A 20625-nucleotide genomic window follows, 5' to 3' on the forward strand; every position below is an offset into this window, starting at 1 on the left:
GAAAGCGCAGTTGAGGACGGCAGAAAACTAGGTGGGGCGATGAAGTTTGGAAATTTGCAGGCGCAAGTTGGAATCAGTTAGCGCAGGACAGGGGTAATTGGAGATCACAGGGAGAGGCCTTCGTCCTGCAGTGGACATAAATATATTCTGATGATGATGATGAGCACTGTATTTTAAGACTGTGAAATGAGTGTGGAGAGAGTCAGGACATCCGGACATCCCCCCTGGATCCGCGCCAGATCCTGACTTGTGCGGGCATATATTTAATTCCGTAGACAACCGTAGGCAACAAAATAATGCAGAAAAAGAAAGTTATATAGCGAAAAACAAAATAACTCGTTTTAATTCCGCTGATAGCAGCCTCGACTAAATTGTCATTAATGCCTTACGAAACGGGTATGCAATTTCATGCCCACAACATTGCAATGCTTGTAAGTACGGGTGTTCGAATAGTGAGTTCAGCAATAATAAATTTTAATGAACTCTGAGGCGCGCATCGCAGTATCGTATTGCCCGCTGCGCTACTCTGAAGAGGCAGTGCGTGAGTCAGTGTGGTGATCTCGGTGAATTTAGGCTGTACGCTACAGTAAATGTCAGCCAGCTAGCTCAGATGAAACCGTTGTTGGCTCATTGGGAATCTTGATAGGGAAGAGAGCCTGATGCAAGTGAAAACTGTTCTGAATGATTTCGCTGTGGGGTAGCCGCGGTTGTTGTACATAGGCACCAGTTTCTGAGCAAATGCTTGGTGCTGATAACACCTGCTCAATAATTCCCAGTCATTTGATAATAATGCCTCTTTAGGCAACCTGTATACAAATTTGTTGTTCCAACTTGGGCACAGCAATTTATTACCAGGCCAATCTCACCAACTTTGCATCCCTTCTAAACAGTGTGCGTCGCTGTACTGGCATAGTTCTCTCCTTCAATGAACACAACATTCTATATGCACCTGGTGATGTGCTGTTCCCTCGTTTTCCTGTTATTGCCGTGGTGCACAAGGTAACTGAAGGCTAACTGTAGACAACTGCTGTATAAATTTACAAGCTCCTCAGTTGACTGGACGCCCAGTGTGAATGTTCTTACATCCACGTACAAAATAATTAGGAGTGTGTGAATATTCCAAAATTTTGAATGATGAATCAAATAATGTCCTATTTGATTGATCTTTGAATCAAATAGTTGGTATTTGTAAATACAGACATTCTTCAAACAGTCTTTGCATAGTTTAAGTCCTCTAGTGTATGCAATCAATTATAAAATTGTAGTAGAGGTGTGATAAATTCCATCCCGGTGTCCATAGTAGACACAAAATGCGAGAAGTTACACAGTGCAGCATTCTATACATCACTCAGGGAGCCAGAACTTTCCTTCTAAACCGCAATTAGCACTCGGAAGAATTCTGGGTATGCCAACAAACTGCTTATAATTCTCCACTTTTACTTTTAAAAAACAGCAACTTTCTGCCAATGTTATGGCAGAAACTTGCTAACATTGTGAATAGTAGAATATGATTTGCTAGCAAGCTTTGCCAGTCTAGGTCTGCCTGCAGCAAGTAATCCTCCTCCAAGGATAAAAACGTTGTTTTCTGTTAATTGTGAAAGTGACTGTTCTTTATTTGAAAATTGTTTGCAAAGTGTTTGATTCAATTCATTTCTGGCACTTTTCGATAGCCATTAGCCAACTTCATGCAGCCTTTTTTGACTGCATTTAGACATGGGAAACTATTTTATAGGAGGTCGTTTTTATAAAATATTTAATTAGACTTGGAAATATTACTATTTGAATAATCTTACTCATTGCTAGTGTAATATTTTTGTGCTTTGTAGAGCCAGCGGGATGGATGAGCATGAAGCTGCAGCGCAGAGAATGGAGCAGAAGTGCTTTGCCGACACCGGGCAATCTTTGCTGGACCTGCCAGACATTGTGTTGCTCAAAATTTGCCAAAAGCTGTCAGACCCGTTTGATCTGATGAGCCTTGGGAGCACCTGCCGCTATCTGCACGAGTTCACTTCAAGCAAGTCCCTGTGGATGCACACAGCTCTGTCATGGTGCCAGGGCATGTGGCATTGCCTTCCCAACAAAGCTTACTCTGGGCCAGAGGATCCCAAGCAGTGGTTGTTCCATCTGCTGCGGCTGTGTATGAAAGAACGATCATCGAACAGGGAGCGCTTACTGTTTGAGAATCACGAGATATGGGACAGGATACGGGATAATCACTTTGCCTGCAAGGTATGCGTTCGACCCTTTCGGGTGATGGTTTGCTCAAGATTTTGTGGTTTCCATTAGAAGGGTACAATTACAAAGTGTGGCAAGAAGCTGCGTCTTGAAGAAATGCTGGCATAACGTTTTCAACTTACTTTTGCTATAAATGAAGGTCCACCTCCAGACCTTCGAAAAAAAGTTCTGCGTCAGAGTGCCCTAAATAATTCACTATATTTGTTCCTGTGAGCCAGTATTGCTGTTGGTACTCTGGAGGTGGGTGTGTCACGATGCATGCCCATGGCTTGCTCCTCTCTTGTGGTCATTGCATCTGCCACGCACAAGCGAAGCCTACAGAAATGCATGGAGCACTCTTGCTCTATTTTTTTTTTGTCTTCAAGAGCAACATGTTGTCATACGTAGAGTTATTTCCTACATGACATTAGCAAATTTATTTCTATGTGACACTGTCATGGTAATGGCGATGATGCCCTTTGGAGACGAACTTTGGTATCAATTTAGATATCTCACAAGCGCTTCCCAGCCTTCATACTTGTTAAGTGCCACACTTTTACCTGGAAGAAGCATATGGTAGAGTTTATATTACTTCAAATATTTGTGTCAGTACCCCTTTAACCTTTGAATGTCGGGTTCTTTCGGAGATGATGCACTCCTATCGTTGGGTTTTTCTCTCGGATATTGAACGACGAACACAACGATTTTCGGTTATACAGAAAGGAGGAGATGGTACAGATAATGGCAAATGCACTCTTAGCATGCTGCTCGCATTCATATCTTCGTTTTATGTCTCCTACCTAGTTTTGTTCTGACGCACACGCTTCGTTGATAGCGCCACCGTCTCAGGTTTAAAAAAAAGTAAACACACAACAAACCTTCCATAAACATATGACAGATGGCAGAAACATGGAAGAGTGGTAGTCGTGCTGTGGCACAGTATTTCAACAGAGAATCGTCATGGTAGCAATGGACAAAGTCCGGGAGCTACCCCTACCATCTGCGGATGCGCGCTCCGTGCAACAAAGCCACGCCCTAAAAGGGGCACGTTCCGCAGCGCACTAACCAAAGTCCAGACTGAGCAGACCCAGAGAGATGAAAAGATAGGCCTCTAGAAATGCACACCAAATGGCGGCACTACCTCGGAGCTCGCCAACTTTGTGTTACTGGGCACATCCGACTGGAGAGAGTGGAGAACATAAAGGTACGTCAGTAACATGGTGGGTCAGAAATGCAGAAAGGTACCGGTATGTCAGTGACACTGAAAGGGTTAGTATAGCCTGATTAAAAGCCGCATACTTCTTCTGGCAGCGCTCAGACATCCCGGGCCAACGCGGTGCCCTCATTCTATCCTTGTGACGTGTAAAAATTACTTACGATCGGCTCACAGTTGTTGCAAACTCTCATTTGCGGTGCATTTAATGAGCTATCAAGTGTCGGCTCATATTTTGTGGTAATTCTGTTTCTGGTGCATTCTTCATTGGCGTCATTATCTAAAAATATCTACTACTCATCTTGGTGGGTGATAAAAAAGACATAATACAATTGAAATAAAAGAATGGTTGTAAACTTCACCTCTTGTGCACCATATGTCTGTCTGCCTGCTGAATTATTTCAGTCATTGCTATCTTACTTTTAAGTTCACTTATACATATTTTTTTTCTTTCTTTATGTGTGCCTCATTTTCCAAGACATTTTGTCTGTAGCATTGGCTTTTTGACCTCCGGTTAATTCCATGTGAACTCGAATTTCTGATGGTCAGTCCTTGTGCTGATACGTTTTTATTTATATTTATCCACTCACTCTATTTTCTTTGCCCCTTTTTCCTTCCTTGAAAAGGTTAGCATGCTGGGCTGGACATACAAGGCCATCAACGAGAAGGTGTCCCCATTCGTTCTGCGGCGTCTTTGGCTCTATGACATGGCCCTATACAGGCGGCAATGCCCCAAGATGGATTTCACCCAACCAGGACTTGTGCTCAGTCCAGTGTGCGTCTCCCAGCTGGCCAGCTTGGGCAGGGCCCAGGAATATGACCTCCGGGGTCGAAAGCAGCCTTATGTTGACGCTTATCACTACGTGACATTATGCTTTTCAAGCGTAAGTTGGAGTGAAAAGCTGTTTTCCCGCAGCCCAGCAGGGAGCATTTGCCCAATGTTGGTGTGCCCCTCCAGGGATGGTTACGCTTTGGAGTCCTCGGGTACTGACGGGCTTGTGACCTGCGTGTCGTACGTGCTCGAGCGGCATCTTGCTCGTGCCTGCCTTAGAGGACGAGAAACAGTTGTACGGATGGCCGCCAAGATCCAGCAGGCATGCAAGGCCTTGCGATATGCCTACGGTAACCATGCACTGGAGGCGCGTGCGAAGTGGCCAAACTGCACTGTGGCCAACGCCATCATCAACATGTCCGAACAGGGCTGGCCTGATTTGGCTTCCTGGCAGGTAAGGCTGTAGTCATGTATTCTTTAGTGCTATGGTTCGCTAAGGGGAGTACGCAGAGAAAATTGTGTTCGGAAAGTCCGCTTAGTACTTATAACATTCAGCTGCTAAGTGAGCGCAAGGCGGCATGTTTGATTCTCGGCTGTGATAGCCAAGTTTCTGTGGAGCTGAATGCAAGGACACTTGGGCACCCAGCCATGGGTGCACATTGAAGGAACCCCGAGATGTCATAATGTGACTTTAAATCCCACCAATTCACTATTTTTCATGGCCTCTGTGGCTAAGACGTCGAAGGATAACTTTTGGTGTGTGTTCCAGACCATGCCGTATAGGTCACTGATGTGTCATTCTGCCGTGGCCTAGAGCTCTGTTTATGCAATGCTGAAATACGGGAGTACAGCTTGTGACGGTGATCAGCATTGACGTGAATCACTGTGCAGCTGTGAGTCAGTAACATGGGTGTGGTTTGTTGATACTACTACTACTGTATGTTTTACTTCGACATCAGGCGAGAGCTCGAAACAGGGTTTGAGCCATACATCTGTGTGATTTGTCGTACTGTGATCTATACATTGTTGAATTAGCATAAGATCCGGATACTCCCACATACATTTTACTGCGACAGTGCTTCGGAGCTTGAAACAAGGTTTGTTCTGTTCGTTTCATTGCACAATTGCTCACTCATGACGTCACCATCAGACGGGTCATCACTGTGCTATAATTGTTGTGCATTTTCCTTTCATCGTTATTGTAGTGATCTTGTCATTATCATGTGCCATCATTTTAGTTGCTGCCAGTGTGACGTCTTTGTATGTTTTCATTGTGTCGTCACGCCACGATCGTCATCTTTTTGTTACCATCATGTTGTGATTGTTGCACAGAGTTAGGGGAGCTTGCACCGCATTGGGGGAGGCAAGAGTATTGCACAAATTTGGATGCATAGAGGTTAGCCAAAGCATCTCCTCGTTCACATCCATTTTTCATACCTGCCAACTCTCTCAATTTATCTGGGAGACTCCCGAATTCCGACCAATCCTCCCGTATGTATGGGCATGGCCATATATCTCCCGAAAATGTGCCAAAACACTACCACGAAAAAAAAAAAAAAAAAAAAAAAACAGAAGACTAAGAAGGAGAAAGAAAGGAAAAAAATGTGTCATGCCTGCACAGGCACATTGTTATTGTCGTCATGTGCTAAGTAGCTAGGCGAAATCAATAAATCCAAATCGTGTGTAGGCAGTGCAGGCCTAATTCATTTAGGTTTAGTTTCAGCTTTAGTTTGAGACATGCTATTAAAGGTGCGTGAGGCAAAGGCCTAATTTGCGTGACATAATAGCTGGTTCCCTTAAGTCAGCATCGCTGCTTTACATCCGTATTATGTGGAGAAGATTATTAATGTGGAAACGGGACCACTGTCACTGGTCATAGTCATCATTATCATCAGCCTATTACTTCTGTCTTGCGCTAGCTGATGCCAAGTTAGACAAATTTGTTCCTGCAAATTCTCTAACTTCAGCACCTCACCTAATTTTCTGCCGTACTCGACTGCGCTTCTCTTCTCTTGGTATCCATTCTGTAACTCTAATGGTCCACCTGTTATCGGCCCTACACATTACACGGCCTGCCCAGTTCCCTTTTTTCCTCTTAACGTCAACTAGAATATCGACTATCACCATTTGCTCTCTGATCCACACCGCTTGCTTCCTGTCTCTTAACGTTATGCATAATATGTTTCATTCCATTCCTCTTTGCACGGCCCTTAACTTGTTTTGGAGCTTCTTTGTTAACCTCCAAGTTTTTGCTCATTTGTTATCACCGGTAGAATGCAATGATTCTACACTTTTCTTTTCAACGACAGTGGTAAGCTTCCAGTCAGGATTTGGTAATGCCTGCTGTATGCGCTCCAGCCTATTTTTATTCTTCTGTAAATTTCCTTGTTACGATCAATGTCCAGTGTGAGTAATTGACCTAAATAAGCATACTCCTGCACAGACTGTAGAGGCTGACTGGCATTCGTGAATTCTTGTTTCCTTGCCAGGCTATTAAACATTATCTTTGTCTTCTGCTTTAAATTTTCAACCCTAATCTTACACTTTCTCGGTCAAGGTCCTCAATAATTTGTTGCAATTGTTGCTGAACAGGACAATGTCATCTGCAAACTGAAGGTTGCTGAGATATTTGCCGTTGATCCTCACTTCTAAGCATGTAGTCAATAGCACAGGAGTGATTGTCTCTGTGTGCCTGACCCCTTTCTTCTTAAGTATTTTTTCACTTGTGGAGAATTAAGGTAGCTGTGGAGTCAAGATATTTCTGAGGATATTTACGTATGGCTTCTGTACTCCTTGATTACGCAGTTCCTCCTACATACGTAGTATGTGTTCACCCACACAGGTGTTGTCACCGGTCAAAGTGCAAGTGTCGAGACGTCTGCGTAATAATTGCACTGGCAGCCATTCAGAGCTGCTTCTCACAATGCTGTTGCCTGGAAGAAAAACGAATGAATTTTTTCTTGTTGTCGTTGTCTCCTCCTCCCCCCCCCCTCTTCCTCTCCCCTCGGTAAGTCTCCTGAATTTCAAAGTCCTGGAATTTCCAGAATTTTGGATAATGTTAACTAGCTAGGTGAATGTGATGGAAGCCAAGCCAAAGGCACCAAGTGGCTGCAGCAGCAGCTACTCTAATAAGTATTACAACCACTTTGTTCCCAATTAGTTTGTGTGAACAGGAAGTACAAAGATGAATTTCGCAACCCTCATTAAGGCCAAATTGAATGGCCTGCACCATAGATCATCCCAACAAAATTTTGAGGCTATTGAAAAAGTACCGGAGGGATCTGTGTGCAGAAACTAGTTGGTTGTCTGTCCTTGTTTGCAGCATTGCTTTATTGTGCTGGCTAAAGTCACTATTATTTGGAAAGCACCACAACCCTTTTTTCTTGCCGCTGCATCGCCAATTGTCCTGATCATGATCAATTCCTGCCATAAATGGTCCATGCCGTGGAGGCCAGTGATTTACGTGGATGGTTTTTGTATTTTGTGTCATTTAGGACATTAAAGCTTTCTTCCAATTCAAGAAAGGAAATGCCCACTGGCAATTAAAGCACTTTTTGGGATACTACCTCGCTCAAGTTCTATTTTGCTGAACCACACCGATACAGGCTGTTTTCAACCTCGTTCACCTCAATCGATATGAGTTTCAAGTGCGAGTAAAGCATAATCAGAGCCATGGTTTATAACGATGCTTGATTCCTAGTCGGCTAAAAAAGCCTGTGTGACACAAGCATGTGGTTCGGTTCCGTTTGTGAATTTCATAGCACCAACTGCAACAACTATTGTTTATTCTTCACTGCCTCAAGTATGGGAAACACAAAGAGCTCTTTGCGCTTTCTGCATTGCGTCAAACAGCTACAATTAAACGATAAGTAACGTGGTCATGTTTTTGACAAGCGTGAGATGCATGTAGGCCGGCGATGTCTAAATGCTTTAAAAATTAATGATGCTTCTTAATTAAGCACAGTGTTGAGCAATTTAGTACCCCTGTGTTTTATTTTTGCTATGAGCACATATGTTATTGGGGAGTTTGAAAATGGGGGCAAAGTACAATAGCACAGGTGTTCGAGTGGCCATCTCGCTTCATGTCAATTGGCTTTCAGTTTACTGAAAGCCAATTACGTAGCCAAAACTTCCTCCTTGCTTGTTCTGTTACTGGCCTTTGAAACTAATATACGTGTAAGCACACACTGGTGTGTTGAATTGATGATTTATGCCAGTGTGGCCAGTTGGGTGAATTTCAACATGGCAGACGGCGCAGAATACAGGGCATGGGATAAGGACGAGACATCTGTGGCATCTCTCTTATACACTGGAAGACTCTGACTAGACACTGACTTAAAAAATCGGTTGATATTCAGCGCATGTGTCTTATCACTTGTCCCATTATCTGCGCTGTTCGCCATGGTAATCAGTTTGAGCACATTTGTTTTACACGCTGATGTGCTCATGACTGTTTTCTATTGCTCTTGCCGACAGACTGACCTTGATCCAATGGGCCTGCACTGGAGAGAAGTGATATCTGAGTGTGCTGCATTGCTGAAAGAGCACGGAACGCTGGATGCCATCGTTGACAAGGCGAGGATTCGGTGGAGGCGTTCCTTGCTGTTCGACATCGAAGGTGTGCTTGGACGCAGCGGCACGACGACTGTTACAAGGATCAACCTTACAGACTGCGATGCAATGGGTGGCGACAATACACGGCAGGATATGGCTGCAGCTGCATTTGTGTCGCCTTCCGGCGTCTTAGTGACATGGCAACTTCTTGGCAAGGGTTCCTACTGAGCATGCACGAGCTCAACATGCGCACATGCTCATGAGCATCTAAACAAAGAGGAGGATAACATTAAGCAGAAGCTTTAGCTCGAGGCCAACTCCGATATCACTATTCAAACACATGTAAAACGCAGAAATGCTCCCATTAGACAAACGATGGATAGATCTGAATGAAATTTGTTGCGTTTAAGAAAGAAAGTGCCTTTATAAATTGTAGAAAGCCTAGAATTTTTTTCCAAACATTGCCGAAAAGCAGTAGGTTTCAAGAAAATGGAAGCATGAAGTTTGTAAATCCATAACTCTGTACCAAAGACACATACCACAGGTCTGTAATCTGCACCTCTTAAAGCATATGAAGCAGGCAAATGCTATATACATATATGTATATTTGCAGGTAATCTCAAATTAATACAATGCTTGCGAGAATTTTGCATCAGTAATAGTCGCAACTTATTGGTATGCGTATTATGCAGTGGTGTATAATATAATTTTGTCTTCTGTCGATGTTTCTATAGACCTTTTCACTGATTACACACATAGGCCCTGCACGACTTACGGTTTTGCCCACTGACGTAGCTGCTAAATGTGACTGGCAAAGAAGCAACCATGCGTTAAAACATAGCATACTGTTCAGGCACGTGACCGGAAGTTTCTTGGGGGCTTCACGCTAGCTGCTGTTATCGCGAGCATGAAACCGTCTGTAGGTGCACCTTACAGAATTGTGACAGACAAAGAACTTTATTCACAAGGTAAGATAATTTTTTATTGCTGAGTTAGGGTTGTAAACGATTTGTTTTTACAGCGAGAGCTGTATATGGCTAGGCGAAACAATAAGCCGTTCGGCCCATGTTTTGCTAAACGTCTCCATTGGCTGCTCCGTCAGTTACGTCGTTCTCTACATTGCACCCAAGCGCGTGCACGCCATTGGCAGCGCCAGTTAGTGACGTCGTTCTCTGCGTCGTACCTGCTCTGCCCGCAACGCCGGCTCCTCGGCTCGCCGTTGTTGCATGCATTCGATATCTCGAGTTAGCTCAGCGCCGTTAGCAGCATCCGCCCGCCATTGGCGCTTGTGTTCCACTTCGCGATTTCAACGTGGACGTTTCGTCGCAGCCAAAGCCAAAGTGCCGCTCGAGAAACTCCCGCCGAAAGCGGGCGTTGGCCCCGGTGAATGCGTTCCCGCCATTGCCACGTTGACGCTGCTCTGCCCACAACTTCGTCTCATCGGCTCGCCGTTGTCACATGCGTTCGATATCTCAAGTTAGCTCGGCATCGTGTTTAGCAGCATCCGCCCACCATTGGCGCTTGCGTTCCACTAGAAACAGAAACATGTAAACAATAATTCAGAAACGCTTCAATACAGCATCAGGATTCACCCACTGCTAAACACCGGGGCCGCACATTTCAGCTTTGCTGGTTAACCATCCGTACGGAGTGCTTGGGTGGTGTTTTTTTTTTTTTTTTTAATGAGCAATAACAGTCAATAAGCTGAGTAAAAAAAAATTGCATATGTAAAGGTCTGGTCACTACAGTGGCGTATTTTTTTAGTTTTAAAAGAAACTAACTTCGTCAAATTGGTGCAGTTGTTGTCAGGAAGAAATGATTTCGTCATTTCCATGAATTGAGATAGGAACTTCTGAGCTGAAGCTACCTCAGAAGTTTCTTCAGCTTTAGCTTCGGGCAAACTCTGATTTGCCTTTGTTCCAAGCACATGTAAAACTGAAAAAAGGTCTTAGTAAGCTGCCATAGAAGTGATTTGAATTATAGTTGCTGCATTTAGCAAGAATGTAATTAGATCAAACAAAATCTTGATTTAGACTTTCAATATGTTTAAAAATTGCAAAAAAAAAAAATGGTAATATAAGAAATTTACAGCCCTTGTGATTCAGCTACAAAAGCAGATGTATCACAGTTCAGTAAACTATCAATTACAGTGTCTAAAGCATACAAATATGATATTAATATACAGGTAGACAGCTTACACAACACTGTTACATTGCTTATCCTGGTTTTGTCGTAATTTAATAGTTGCTGGTAATATTTCAAAGCGTTGTATACTATATAAACTTTGTGCATTTTGGAATTCATAATCAGCACAGTTTTCAGTTTAGTGTTACTTCATTTTGCTGTAAGGTTGCAGAGCTGTAAGCTTTGATGCTCCATACTTTTCAAAATTTTCTGACATTTGGCAATCTTTCTTGAAACATTGAAGGCCTAAATGAAAAGCCTGCTTCCAACAGTCTGTATATTTTAACTTTCCCGTATAAATGTAGGAAACCGCATCAAAATTTGTTCAGTCCATGCCGAGTTGCGAATTTAGATAGAGGCTGCTTAGGTGAAGCTCCTTAGGTGAATGGAGAAATCGTATTGCTTCTCATTCACTGCACCGATTTTGATGCTTGTTGCAATTAAAGAGAGCAAAAATCTAGTGACTGCAGGAAGCAGATCTTTTATTTAGGTCTTAAATTTTTAAAGAAAAATTGTTAAAATTGCAAAATCTAAAAAAAAACTCGAGGACGAAGTTTTCAACTGTCAAATTCTCTAATAAAACAATATCACAATTTGGCAAACTGCAATTAAAGGGACCCGGAAACACTTTTTGAACATAGTAAGAAAACATTGCCAGTCTTTTAATGAGGCTCCTGTGAACATGTGAGCCAAATATTGCACTGCGTGCAGCAGGGAATTTACAATCTTGTGTCAAAAGCAGTGAAAAATCGCTTGCTCTTGCTTCTGCAATGTCGTTGCGCAGCGTCATCGCAAGCAGCTAGACCTATAACAGTTATTGACCGACTTCATGATTGCGAAAATATTCTCAGTAATACAGTTATTGCTCATTTGAGTTAAATGTAATTGAAAAATTTGTATGTCTGCGATCTCAAAAAGACAGAAAAGGGATTTCATTTTTGCACTGCCGGTCTAAAAACGACAATTGTGCTTTGCTGCAACTGCTGCGTGCAGCATAGCGTAGACACCGCAGCTGCCACAGGTGGCCGTCACAAGTCGTCACGCGTCTTATCTTTGGGCAGCGCTAGCGGGACACTGCTCCTTTACGCCCCTTTGCTGTCTCCCCTGTATAGCTTCCAGCGCGCTAGTGTAAATGAAAGAAGGGAGATAGCCACTGATTGGTCGATAACTGTCTAACTTCGTTTGTGCTTGAACGATTAGAAAAAAAATCTTGCGGCAGGAGATTCACGAGGCGACGTAATAGTGATGTCATTCTATGATTAGTTAGAAGAGTGTTGCAGGCCCCATTTAGTAATAGATATATAGTGGAGAAAATTGATGTATTATGCACTAATCTTAAATATACTGCTAATTTGTGAGTAGGGCTTTAGCAATATTCTTAGAAATCTTGTGACAATTCCTGTAAGCTTTAAATTCATATTTGAACTTACTGATTTCCGGCAATTTAAAAAAAAATAATGTGAGGTCTTAAATCAAAACTCCACTTCCTACCGATGGTCGAATTTAAGTTTTTCACTGAAATGCAACAAATTCCATTCAAGTTGGTCCAACATTTGTCTAACCCCTGTGACTGCAATGACATCCACTGGATATGCTATGGGCAGCCACTGCCAGGATGTGGATATCCTAGGGATGTGTCGCACAGGTCTTGTGGACATCCTTCACAAAATAGTTTGGCCTCACTTCTTGTGTCCTTTGGACATTCCTTGCATGTCCACGAGGGGCATCCGGGGACATGCTGTGTACATTTTACAGGCATGTCGGGGCCTTTTGCGCAGTGTTTGCTATAATGTCTTCAGCACACACTGTGTGACAGATACAATGGGCAGAGCACCCTCGCATCAAGAATAGATAGGTTGCGTGCACACCTTATGCGTGCACGTATGCATGTAGAGGTGCATTATACCCCTCATTCTTCTCCCACCAAGCACAAGCGGCCTATTGAACTAACTGAAGTTTTCAAGGTATAATGTCAGAAAATTTGCAATGTATGACCTACACACAAGCCGCAGACTGATAGCTTCGAATTGTAATTCGAATTTATGAGAAAACATCATTCTCTTATTAAGAAACTCGAAGGCAAAGCTTTTTGGATGACAGTCTACTCACGTGTAAGCTGAAAAAGGTCGATGTGCAATATCCTTGGGACGTTTGTGGTGGGATATTCTAAAAAATGGACATCCATTGGATGTCCTATTTGTCTCCAAAATGGTGCACTGACATTGGCGCATGATTTGGATGTCCTACGGACGAAGTTTTTTTAACTGGGATGAGGGCATGTCTGCGTATTACATGTGTTTTAGCTTGTCTATTTTATATTTACGTATTAACCCTTTATGGAACACCTGGTCACCGGACACATAAATGGCAGCAACGATGCTGGTAACGGCATCTTGTGATGTTTTGGCCAACCACAGCATGTTAGAAAAGTTTTTGTTACGTGGATCTTCTCATTGAAGGAAAGTGAAAAGAGACTACATGCTAATGATTACGTCGCTGCCGGCACTTTACACCAGTAGCTAAATAGGATGTGGTTGGCCACTGCAATGGTAGCTTTTGTTAAAGCCTGTGCCACAAGGTGGCGCCACGAATGTGGCTGCTCACATCTATGACTCCAGTAACCCGTGTATGGTAATAATGCATACAGGAAAAGCGAAAACTCTCTATCACATAGTTTCTCACTATATTAGCTAGACTGAAAACTGGCGCTGCTGCGCTGTGGTATCCATGGGAATGCCGGTATATTGTGACTTCGGATTGGCATCGTTCTTGGAGAGCCAGAACACCTTGAAGACGCGCCTGGCTAGCACCGTTCCGTCTGTCACAATGATTAATTTCCTGCTAAGACAGCACGTAAAAAACTGATTTAGCTTTATTATTACACAAAAAAAAATGTTTTGTTCAATTTTGAGGACTTGCTATTGGACGCACAATTATATGAAACGTAAAAAGTATCAGCTGGCCGCTAAAGTTGGAGGGCAGACGACAAGATTATCGCTCGCCATGGAACAACTTGTCGTCTGTTCTTACTTTTCTTTGCTTGATTCTGCATTGTAGGTGAGTAAACTTTATTGAGAGATGTAATATGGGTGAATGAAAGCCTTTTATGTAGATTTTACTTTAAGAACGCATATTTGTGTAGCCATATCCACGTTTTAGACGAAGTCTCGTTCAACACCAGCCAACACAAGCCTCACAGACACATATCCCGTCATTCCCATGAGGGCACGGCGCCCTTTAAGAAACTCGCATAGACTGTGGCGCCAGTTTACCCTCTAGGTGTTATAGTGAGAAACTCTATGCTCTCTATTACCTTCTCATCCAAAGCAGATGCAACAAAATTAGTTTCGCAAGCAAGTTTCACACCAGCTTTATTTTTGTGTTTGCATTGTTGTTGGGTGGGTTGGCAAGACACTGTGTACTCGTGTGCGAGTGTGAAATGACCTCTCATTGAGGAATGCCCTTCACTGCAATGAGACATTACGCTGGATGTAACATTGTTGTTCATAAGTGAAGGTGTTTTTTTTTTTTTTTGAGAGCATACCAGAGATGAATGTTCCTCCCAGGTATGAAGCGAGGACGGTGTCCATTTTTCGACTTGATATAGAAAATGTTTTTGTTGTTGTTGCTACAGTTGTATTTTGAGGTTTCTGTTAGTTGCTTTTAAGCTAGGCTGGCTTTGATTGCAGGGGTAGCACTACATGAAACTAGTAAGTTCTGCAGTTGCATGAACGTACAAGTTCAACACGATTGACAGGTCTTTTAATATTAGAAGGCCTTTGTTTCCATAAATGGAACAGTGTTAAATGTTCTGAAGGTGAAAGTCCATACTTGACAAAAAAATTTTTCACTACATGCAGCAACAGTCTCACCTTTTGTAGAGAAAATTGAGCATGGTTGACTCTGCTGCACATGACTTTGTGTTTGTGTGACAAATTACTGCCTTGAAACAACAGTCATCCTATGTGCTGTTGCTTACAGAAGTGTTTGGAACACAGGTGCCATGGAAAAATGGGGCCCACCTCATTGACAAATAATATTGAAAACGACAGCCTTGGCACTTGCTGAGCCGAGATTTGTTTACAGCAATGCACAAATGTGCAGCCAATTGTTCAATCTGCTAATAACCACTGACACTTTTTTTGTTCATAAGCTTTTTGCACATAGGCTTGCACTGCGAAAATTAGGTGCCTGTGCTACGTCTATGGCTTTTGCAGCACAAGCGCTCATCCTCATTGAAAACGCTGGTGGTTATTGGCTAAAACGGCGCAGGCTAAGTGCTTTTACCATTGGCCACACGTTCGCTTGTTGCTATTCACAGCTCGTAAATTCTGTACAGCCTACAGCAGGGGGACCTACATTGTATCACGTGTGTGGCCTATACTGCTAATCTAATTAAGATTGTGTTGTGGCAATAGTTTCGCAAATTGCAGCTTGCTCGGGGCGCAGAGGCCTCTCAGCACAGACGCGACGTGCACAGCATTTCACTCGGAGAAATGTACTGTTATTAAATGCTTACCAGTGTTTTATTTTAGTGCACGTCATGTCACATCATTATTTTCATGCTCTCTCTACCACACCTTGTGATAACTCCAGGCATGGCTGGACTTGAGGTGTTCCTGGGCTCGAGGTTCTGGAATTTCACCAATGGAACTTGCCCCGAGATTGTTTTCATTCGTTGTGGCTTTGCATCATCTAGAAACCCTCTGTGCAGTAATTTTCATACATGGACAGATCCGTGCTTGAGAAAGCAACACAGATTACTATGTCAGTGTTTTCTGCTGGTTCTTGCTTTGCTTTTGACTTTTGTTCACAAAATTTGGTGGTTTGTGTGTGACCAACACCCCTTTGTTATTTATCTTTTTAACTAAACAAGGGAATGGTTTGAGAGCCAGGCACCTGGTGCTACCAACAATGAGCGTTGAGCTTGAGTGGATGACAAAACATTGATGTCTTCAGATTCATTGCGAGTGTCTCTGTGCTGCTGGGGAGAGGGAGGGGCACAGTTTTCAGTTCAGTTTTGCCATGTTAACTATCTTGGTGCTTGTAAGGCATCTGATACCCACATGTGGTAGCCCAGTGGTTGCGACGTTGCACTGTAAAGCACGAGGTCATGAGATCAGATCCCGGCCGCGGCGGCTGCATTTTGATGGGGACGAAGTGCAGAAACGCCCAAGTGCCATGCATTGGGTGCACGCTAAAGGACCCGAGGTGGTCAGATATAATCGAATCCCCCACTATGGAATGCCTCATATTTAGATTGTAGTTTTGCCACGTAAAACCACAGAATTAAATTTTCTTTTTAGTAAGGCATCTGGTCCCTTTAGCAACAGTCAGCTGGGTCTCCTCAGTCAAACTCAGTCTGTGCTGTCCACAACAAAAGCCAAGTGACTCTCTTTTTTTTTTTTTTTCACCAAGTATTGTGCCCTCAAATTTCTGAAAATGCTTTATTTTTACTGGTCTGAACCTGCTTTAGCTTTGTACGAGTTGCGTAGGCATTTTTTTTTTCTTTTTTTGCATCTCTTTTTTTCTTTGTGTTGCAGCTGATATGAAGGCAACTCAGGGACAAGCTTTCAAATGAAGTGTTTATTAGGAACACTATCCTTGTCTCTAACAAACCTGCACCAGGGCTGGTTGCCAAGCCTGGAATTTTCAATGAAACCTAAAAATTGACAACAGTGGACTAAGGGATTTGATGGTCAAATTTGATTCCTCTTCTTTCATCTGGGCTGAAAGGTGTCCTCTTTGCCAGTTCTTGTCCATCTCCTTTAGTGCTGTAATACGGAGAAGTCGCACTGCAATCCACGTATTGCCATGTCCTATTCTGTGAGCAGGATTCCATGCAAGCATTTACTTCAGCGCGACTGTGTCGCAAATTGCTTGGCAAAATTCAGTGTACGTAAATTCTGTGTTGCGCTGCTGTGAGTTGATCCATTTTTCATATTCCTGCATAGCTTAATTTGTAATATCTTGTTTTGTTGCCAGTATGTTGTTAAACTGTGCCAGAGCCCAGGCTCACTGGTTTGTATAAGTGCTGTGGTTAACTGGCCATGTTTGTAACACTTTTATAGCGAGATATTTCACACTAGCGTGAGAGCTTTATGTGATAAAATGGGCTACTGCTGACCGTATGGATTGTTTATACAGTAACCAAGCATTCCAAACCACAAACAAAGCAAATGGCGCAGCTTTTTTATGACTAGTTGCCTAAGAATGTTTCCCTATTTTTGTACCAATAAAGTAGTCAACGTTTCAGTCGTTCCGCTTGCATGCTGGCTCATTTGTTGCAAGACTGGCACTTTTGGGCAGCAAATTTATGTGCCTGTTGTGTGAGTATGATGCCACGGGAGATATCCACAAAGGTTGAAAGTGCTTCAGAGAAACAAACTGTGCACCCAAAGAAATAAAGAAACCACACAGGAAGTTCTCGGTTCTGAGATACAAACCCTTTACTATCTCTTTGAAACCCTCCAAATGACTTGTACATATATTTACAATATTCTACAGCCGTGAGCAAATGTACAAAGCCTTTCAAGTCGCGAGAACACACGACAATGCACCCTCTTCAAGCCACCTTCCTCCCTCCCCACTTCTCGGTAGAGGGGGGAAAGACAGTGCACAAAGGGGTCATCCAGGTAAAAAAAAAAATTGGGGAAAAAAGAAAAATGACGGAAACAGTCATGAATGAACGCTCTCTGCCTCACGTGAACAGCAACACGCGGGAACACTTTTACCAGCCCTCCAGCCCCAAGCATTGAACCAACAACACGCCAACTGTAAAAACGGACAATGAAATAAGGGCGCATGAGAAGGACTGATAGTTGTAATTCGTTGAGTATATCACCACCCTCGTGCACGTTACGGGGGTGCTAGTGACTTAGGTTCTGTGCCTTCTCTCACAAGCAAAGCTGACACTCGTCTCTCTTACACCACAGTGCCCACTTCCCCCCAACCCCCCTTCAGGCCATTCTCACTCCCGCAAACAGACAACACAATCTAGCAAAGCATGCCACCACCTCGTGAGGAAGACGGCTGTCGCTATAGCACCACTCTGGCCTTTCTTTTCTTTCGTGTACAAACACCCACAACCCTGCTCAACTCTTGGATTAAAAGGAAAACGAGAAAAAAAGGCCACACAACGTCCGACTCTGCAGGACCTATGGCACTGGCTGCGGGAACCGGTTGGCTCCTTTGGTTTACCTCGCATTGCCACAGCGCGGGAGGGAGCTGACAGGTGTCACACTGACACCATTCAGGTGCGTCAACTTTCTCTCGCCATCCGTGGTGGCGAAATGGCCTGTGGGACAGTTTGTCAGCTAGGAAGCAAGCTGCTGCATCTCACTGCCTTCTCTGAATCTGTCGAGAGAGACCAGAACAACAACAACAAAAAAAAGCTAACTTTTGGGGGAGGCTAGAAGCCAACCGCAGCAGGCCAGAAACTGCAGCCAACTCTTGCTGCTGGAGCAGTGACCCCAGCAGTACAGCGACAAATTCAATGTTAAATATGAGAAAGCTCTAGATGGAAGCAGCATGCTTCATGGCTGCATGCATTCTGTGTACACGGCCGTCTGCATCTATAGCTGGTTTCGCAAGCCAGGCCATCGTTGCAACTCGTTCTCCCTCTCCATCCTTTCACGGGTACTACGCTTCTCTTCTCGTCCACAAAGTATCACAATCCTGCCTGCACTGATCACAGTTTTGTGTGCAGGAGCGATGCTTGCTCCGTTCACCACTGCCCCCTTCCCTTTCTCTCCGCCTGAGCACAGGCTGTGCACAAACCTTGCAACACGTGGAAAAAACTTGCTCATCGCCTACCACTCGCAGCATCAAGCATAGATAACTGGACCACAATCTGCGCGGGGCAGTAGTAGACAAATGGAAAAAACCCTGTGCAACACTCTCGAAACCTTCTAAACACGCACACACACATACACACTTTTCCCTTGCCTGCCGTTTGGCCTCCTCCTTTCACCACCAGGATGGCACCGTAACACACAACATGCCACGTGCGGTGCCATCAAACTCGCTCTCTTTCATTTTTGATGTAACAACACTTGCATCGCAACTAACACAGCAAGAAACGACAAGCTTGAACTTGGAGACGGGACAACTGCTAGAGAAAAGAAACTGTGCAGAAACAGTAAAAAAAAAAAAAAAATTGAAAAAGCAGAACAAGCAGAGTTCTGCTTTTTTCTGTTGTTTGTCCCTGTGCACTGCCTTCTACCACTGCGAGACAGTTTGCTTTCACCTTCTCAGTGCTGGCTCCAGCTATTCTGTTTCCTCACAGGCCAAGCGAGCAGGCAGACAGTGGCTTGCATCTTTCTTTGAGACAAGTCGACAGCGCGCTCGAGCTAGACATAATCCCGGCAATGCTGAATTACGCAAGCGCCAAGAAGTCTGGGACAAAAAACGTGCACACAGAGGACTTCTAAGCACATGAGCAGAACTTTCACTGCATAAGGCTACTGCTTCGACGATGGCACACGAGAGCCTCTCTCACGCTTTGAGATGCCACGTTTGCACTGTCCTCCTTTCTTCCACACCGGTGCCTTCCTTGCATATAAACTGCAGCGCTTTGCAATGCTAGGCCAAGAACCCCCTCAACCCCCCACACGCCAAAAACACCAGTGAATTGCTTCTGTGCACCTAACAAGCTACGCTAAACACTCCCTTTTGTGTAATCAGCGGCTGCGGGCTTTATCGTGACACATGCGTGCGCACGAGACCCCTTCCATCAATGCAACAACAACCAAGCACAGTTGGAGGCTAGAAATGCGTTATGACAATGAACCTGCTGCGAAAAAACTATGACAATGCAATTGTGCAGTGCATCAGGCCAATATCCCAGGAACAGTGTTCCTAATGTACAACTCGTATGAGGTGGTATGTCTTCCACATATGCCGTCCAGCTGACAGCTGTAACATATTCATCAACAAAGTCAGTCACTACCTTGACAGACAAGGTTCATTCTTGGTGCAGTCACATACTTTTTCCAAAGCAAAAGGTCCAGTCAAAACTTGATGCTACTGCTTGCTTGTGAGCCTTGACAAAAAAAAAAAAATTTAAAAATCATTTGAACATTAAGATCATTCCTGAGTAAGAAAAATTTACAAAATGGCCACATGCCTGTGAATTGGGAGCTGCAATTCTTGGGCGGTGTACAACATTCTTGCTGGACAGATGCTTTTCATTATGCAACAATGTCTTCGAATATAACCATGTGAAGCATTATGCAACCGGGCACCAAGGTGGCTCCCTGCAATATCGTGAGCCTTGGTATCCCGTATGAATTTGTAGTTACCTTCAAAAGATTACGGACCCAATTCTCGCACAGCACAAGAACGCTGTGTGACAGCAAGGAATGTAATGCGACGGCCAATCCTAGTGAATCTGATGCGCAGCACTCACATCAAGCTGTTACAACACCCAACTGCTTTGGCTAAATCGACGAGCAGGTTAGGTTCGTTCGATTCGCCTGCATGTTGTAAACTAGTTCAGGAGGTGCTACACTTGGCTCTCCGTTTCGTTAGTTCAACATGGTGGTATGCACACGCAGGAAGTAGCACTGAACTGGCGTGAACCAATTCATCAAGTTCAGGGCAAATCAAATGGGCCAAATGTTGTCTCTTCTGCTTTCTATTGGCTGCAAACACAGCGCTATCTTTTTCTTTTTTTTTTCCTTCCTCT

General features: G+C 43.8%; 2 protein-coding genes across 2 annotated transcripts in view; one reads left to right on the top strand and one right to left on the bottom strand.

Annotated features, from left to right (window-relative positions):
- Window positions 1-1814: 1814 nt before the first annotated feature.
- On the top strand, window positions 1815-17563 carry LOC119446274 (uncharacterized). Its single transcript, XM_037710660.2, has 3 exons — window positions 1815-2229; window positions 4054-4653; window positions 8676-17563. Exons 1-3 carry the CDS (start codon window positions 1837-1839, stop codon window positions 8979-8981), a joined length of 1299 nt encoding a protein of 432 aa, XP_037566588.1. The 5' UTR covers window positions 1815-1836; the 3' UTR covers window positions 8982-17563.
- The window catches only part of LOC119446273 (ski oncogene), a 132166-nt gene continuing 128902 nt past the window's right edge, over window positions 17362-20625 (bottom strand). The window contains exon 7 of the transcript XR_007466132.1: window positions 17362-20623. The gene's annotated coding sequence lies outside the window, so the exon portion shown is untranslated. The remainder of the gene's footprint in view (window positions 20624-20625) is intronic.

This window comes from Dermacentor silvarum, chromosome 3 (genome assembly GCF_013339745.2).
Source record: "Dermacentor silvarum isolate Dsil-2018 chromosome 3, BIME_Dsil_1.4, whole genome shotgun sequence".
NCBI classification, from domain to species: Eukaryota; Metazoa; Arthropoda; class Arachnida; order Ixodida; family Ixodidae; genus Dermacentor; species Dermacentor silvarum.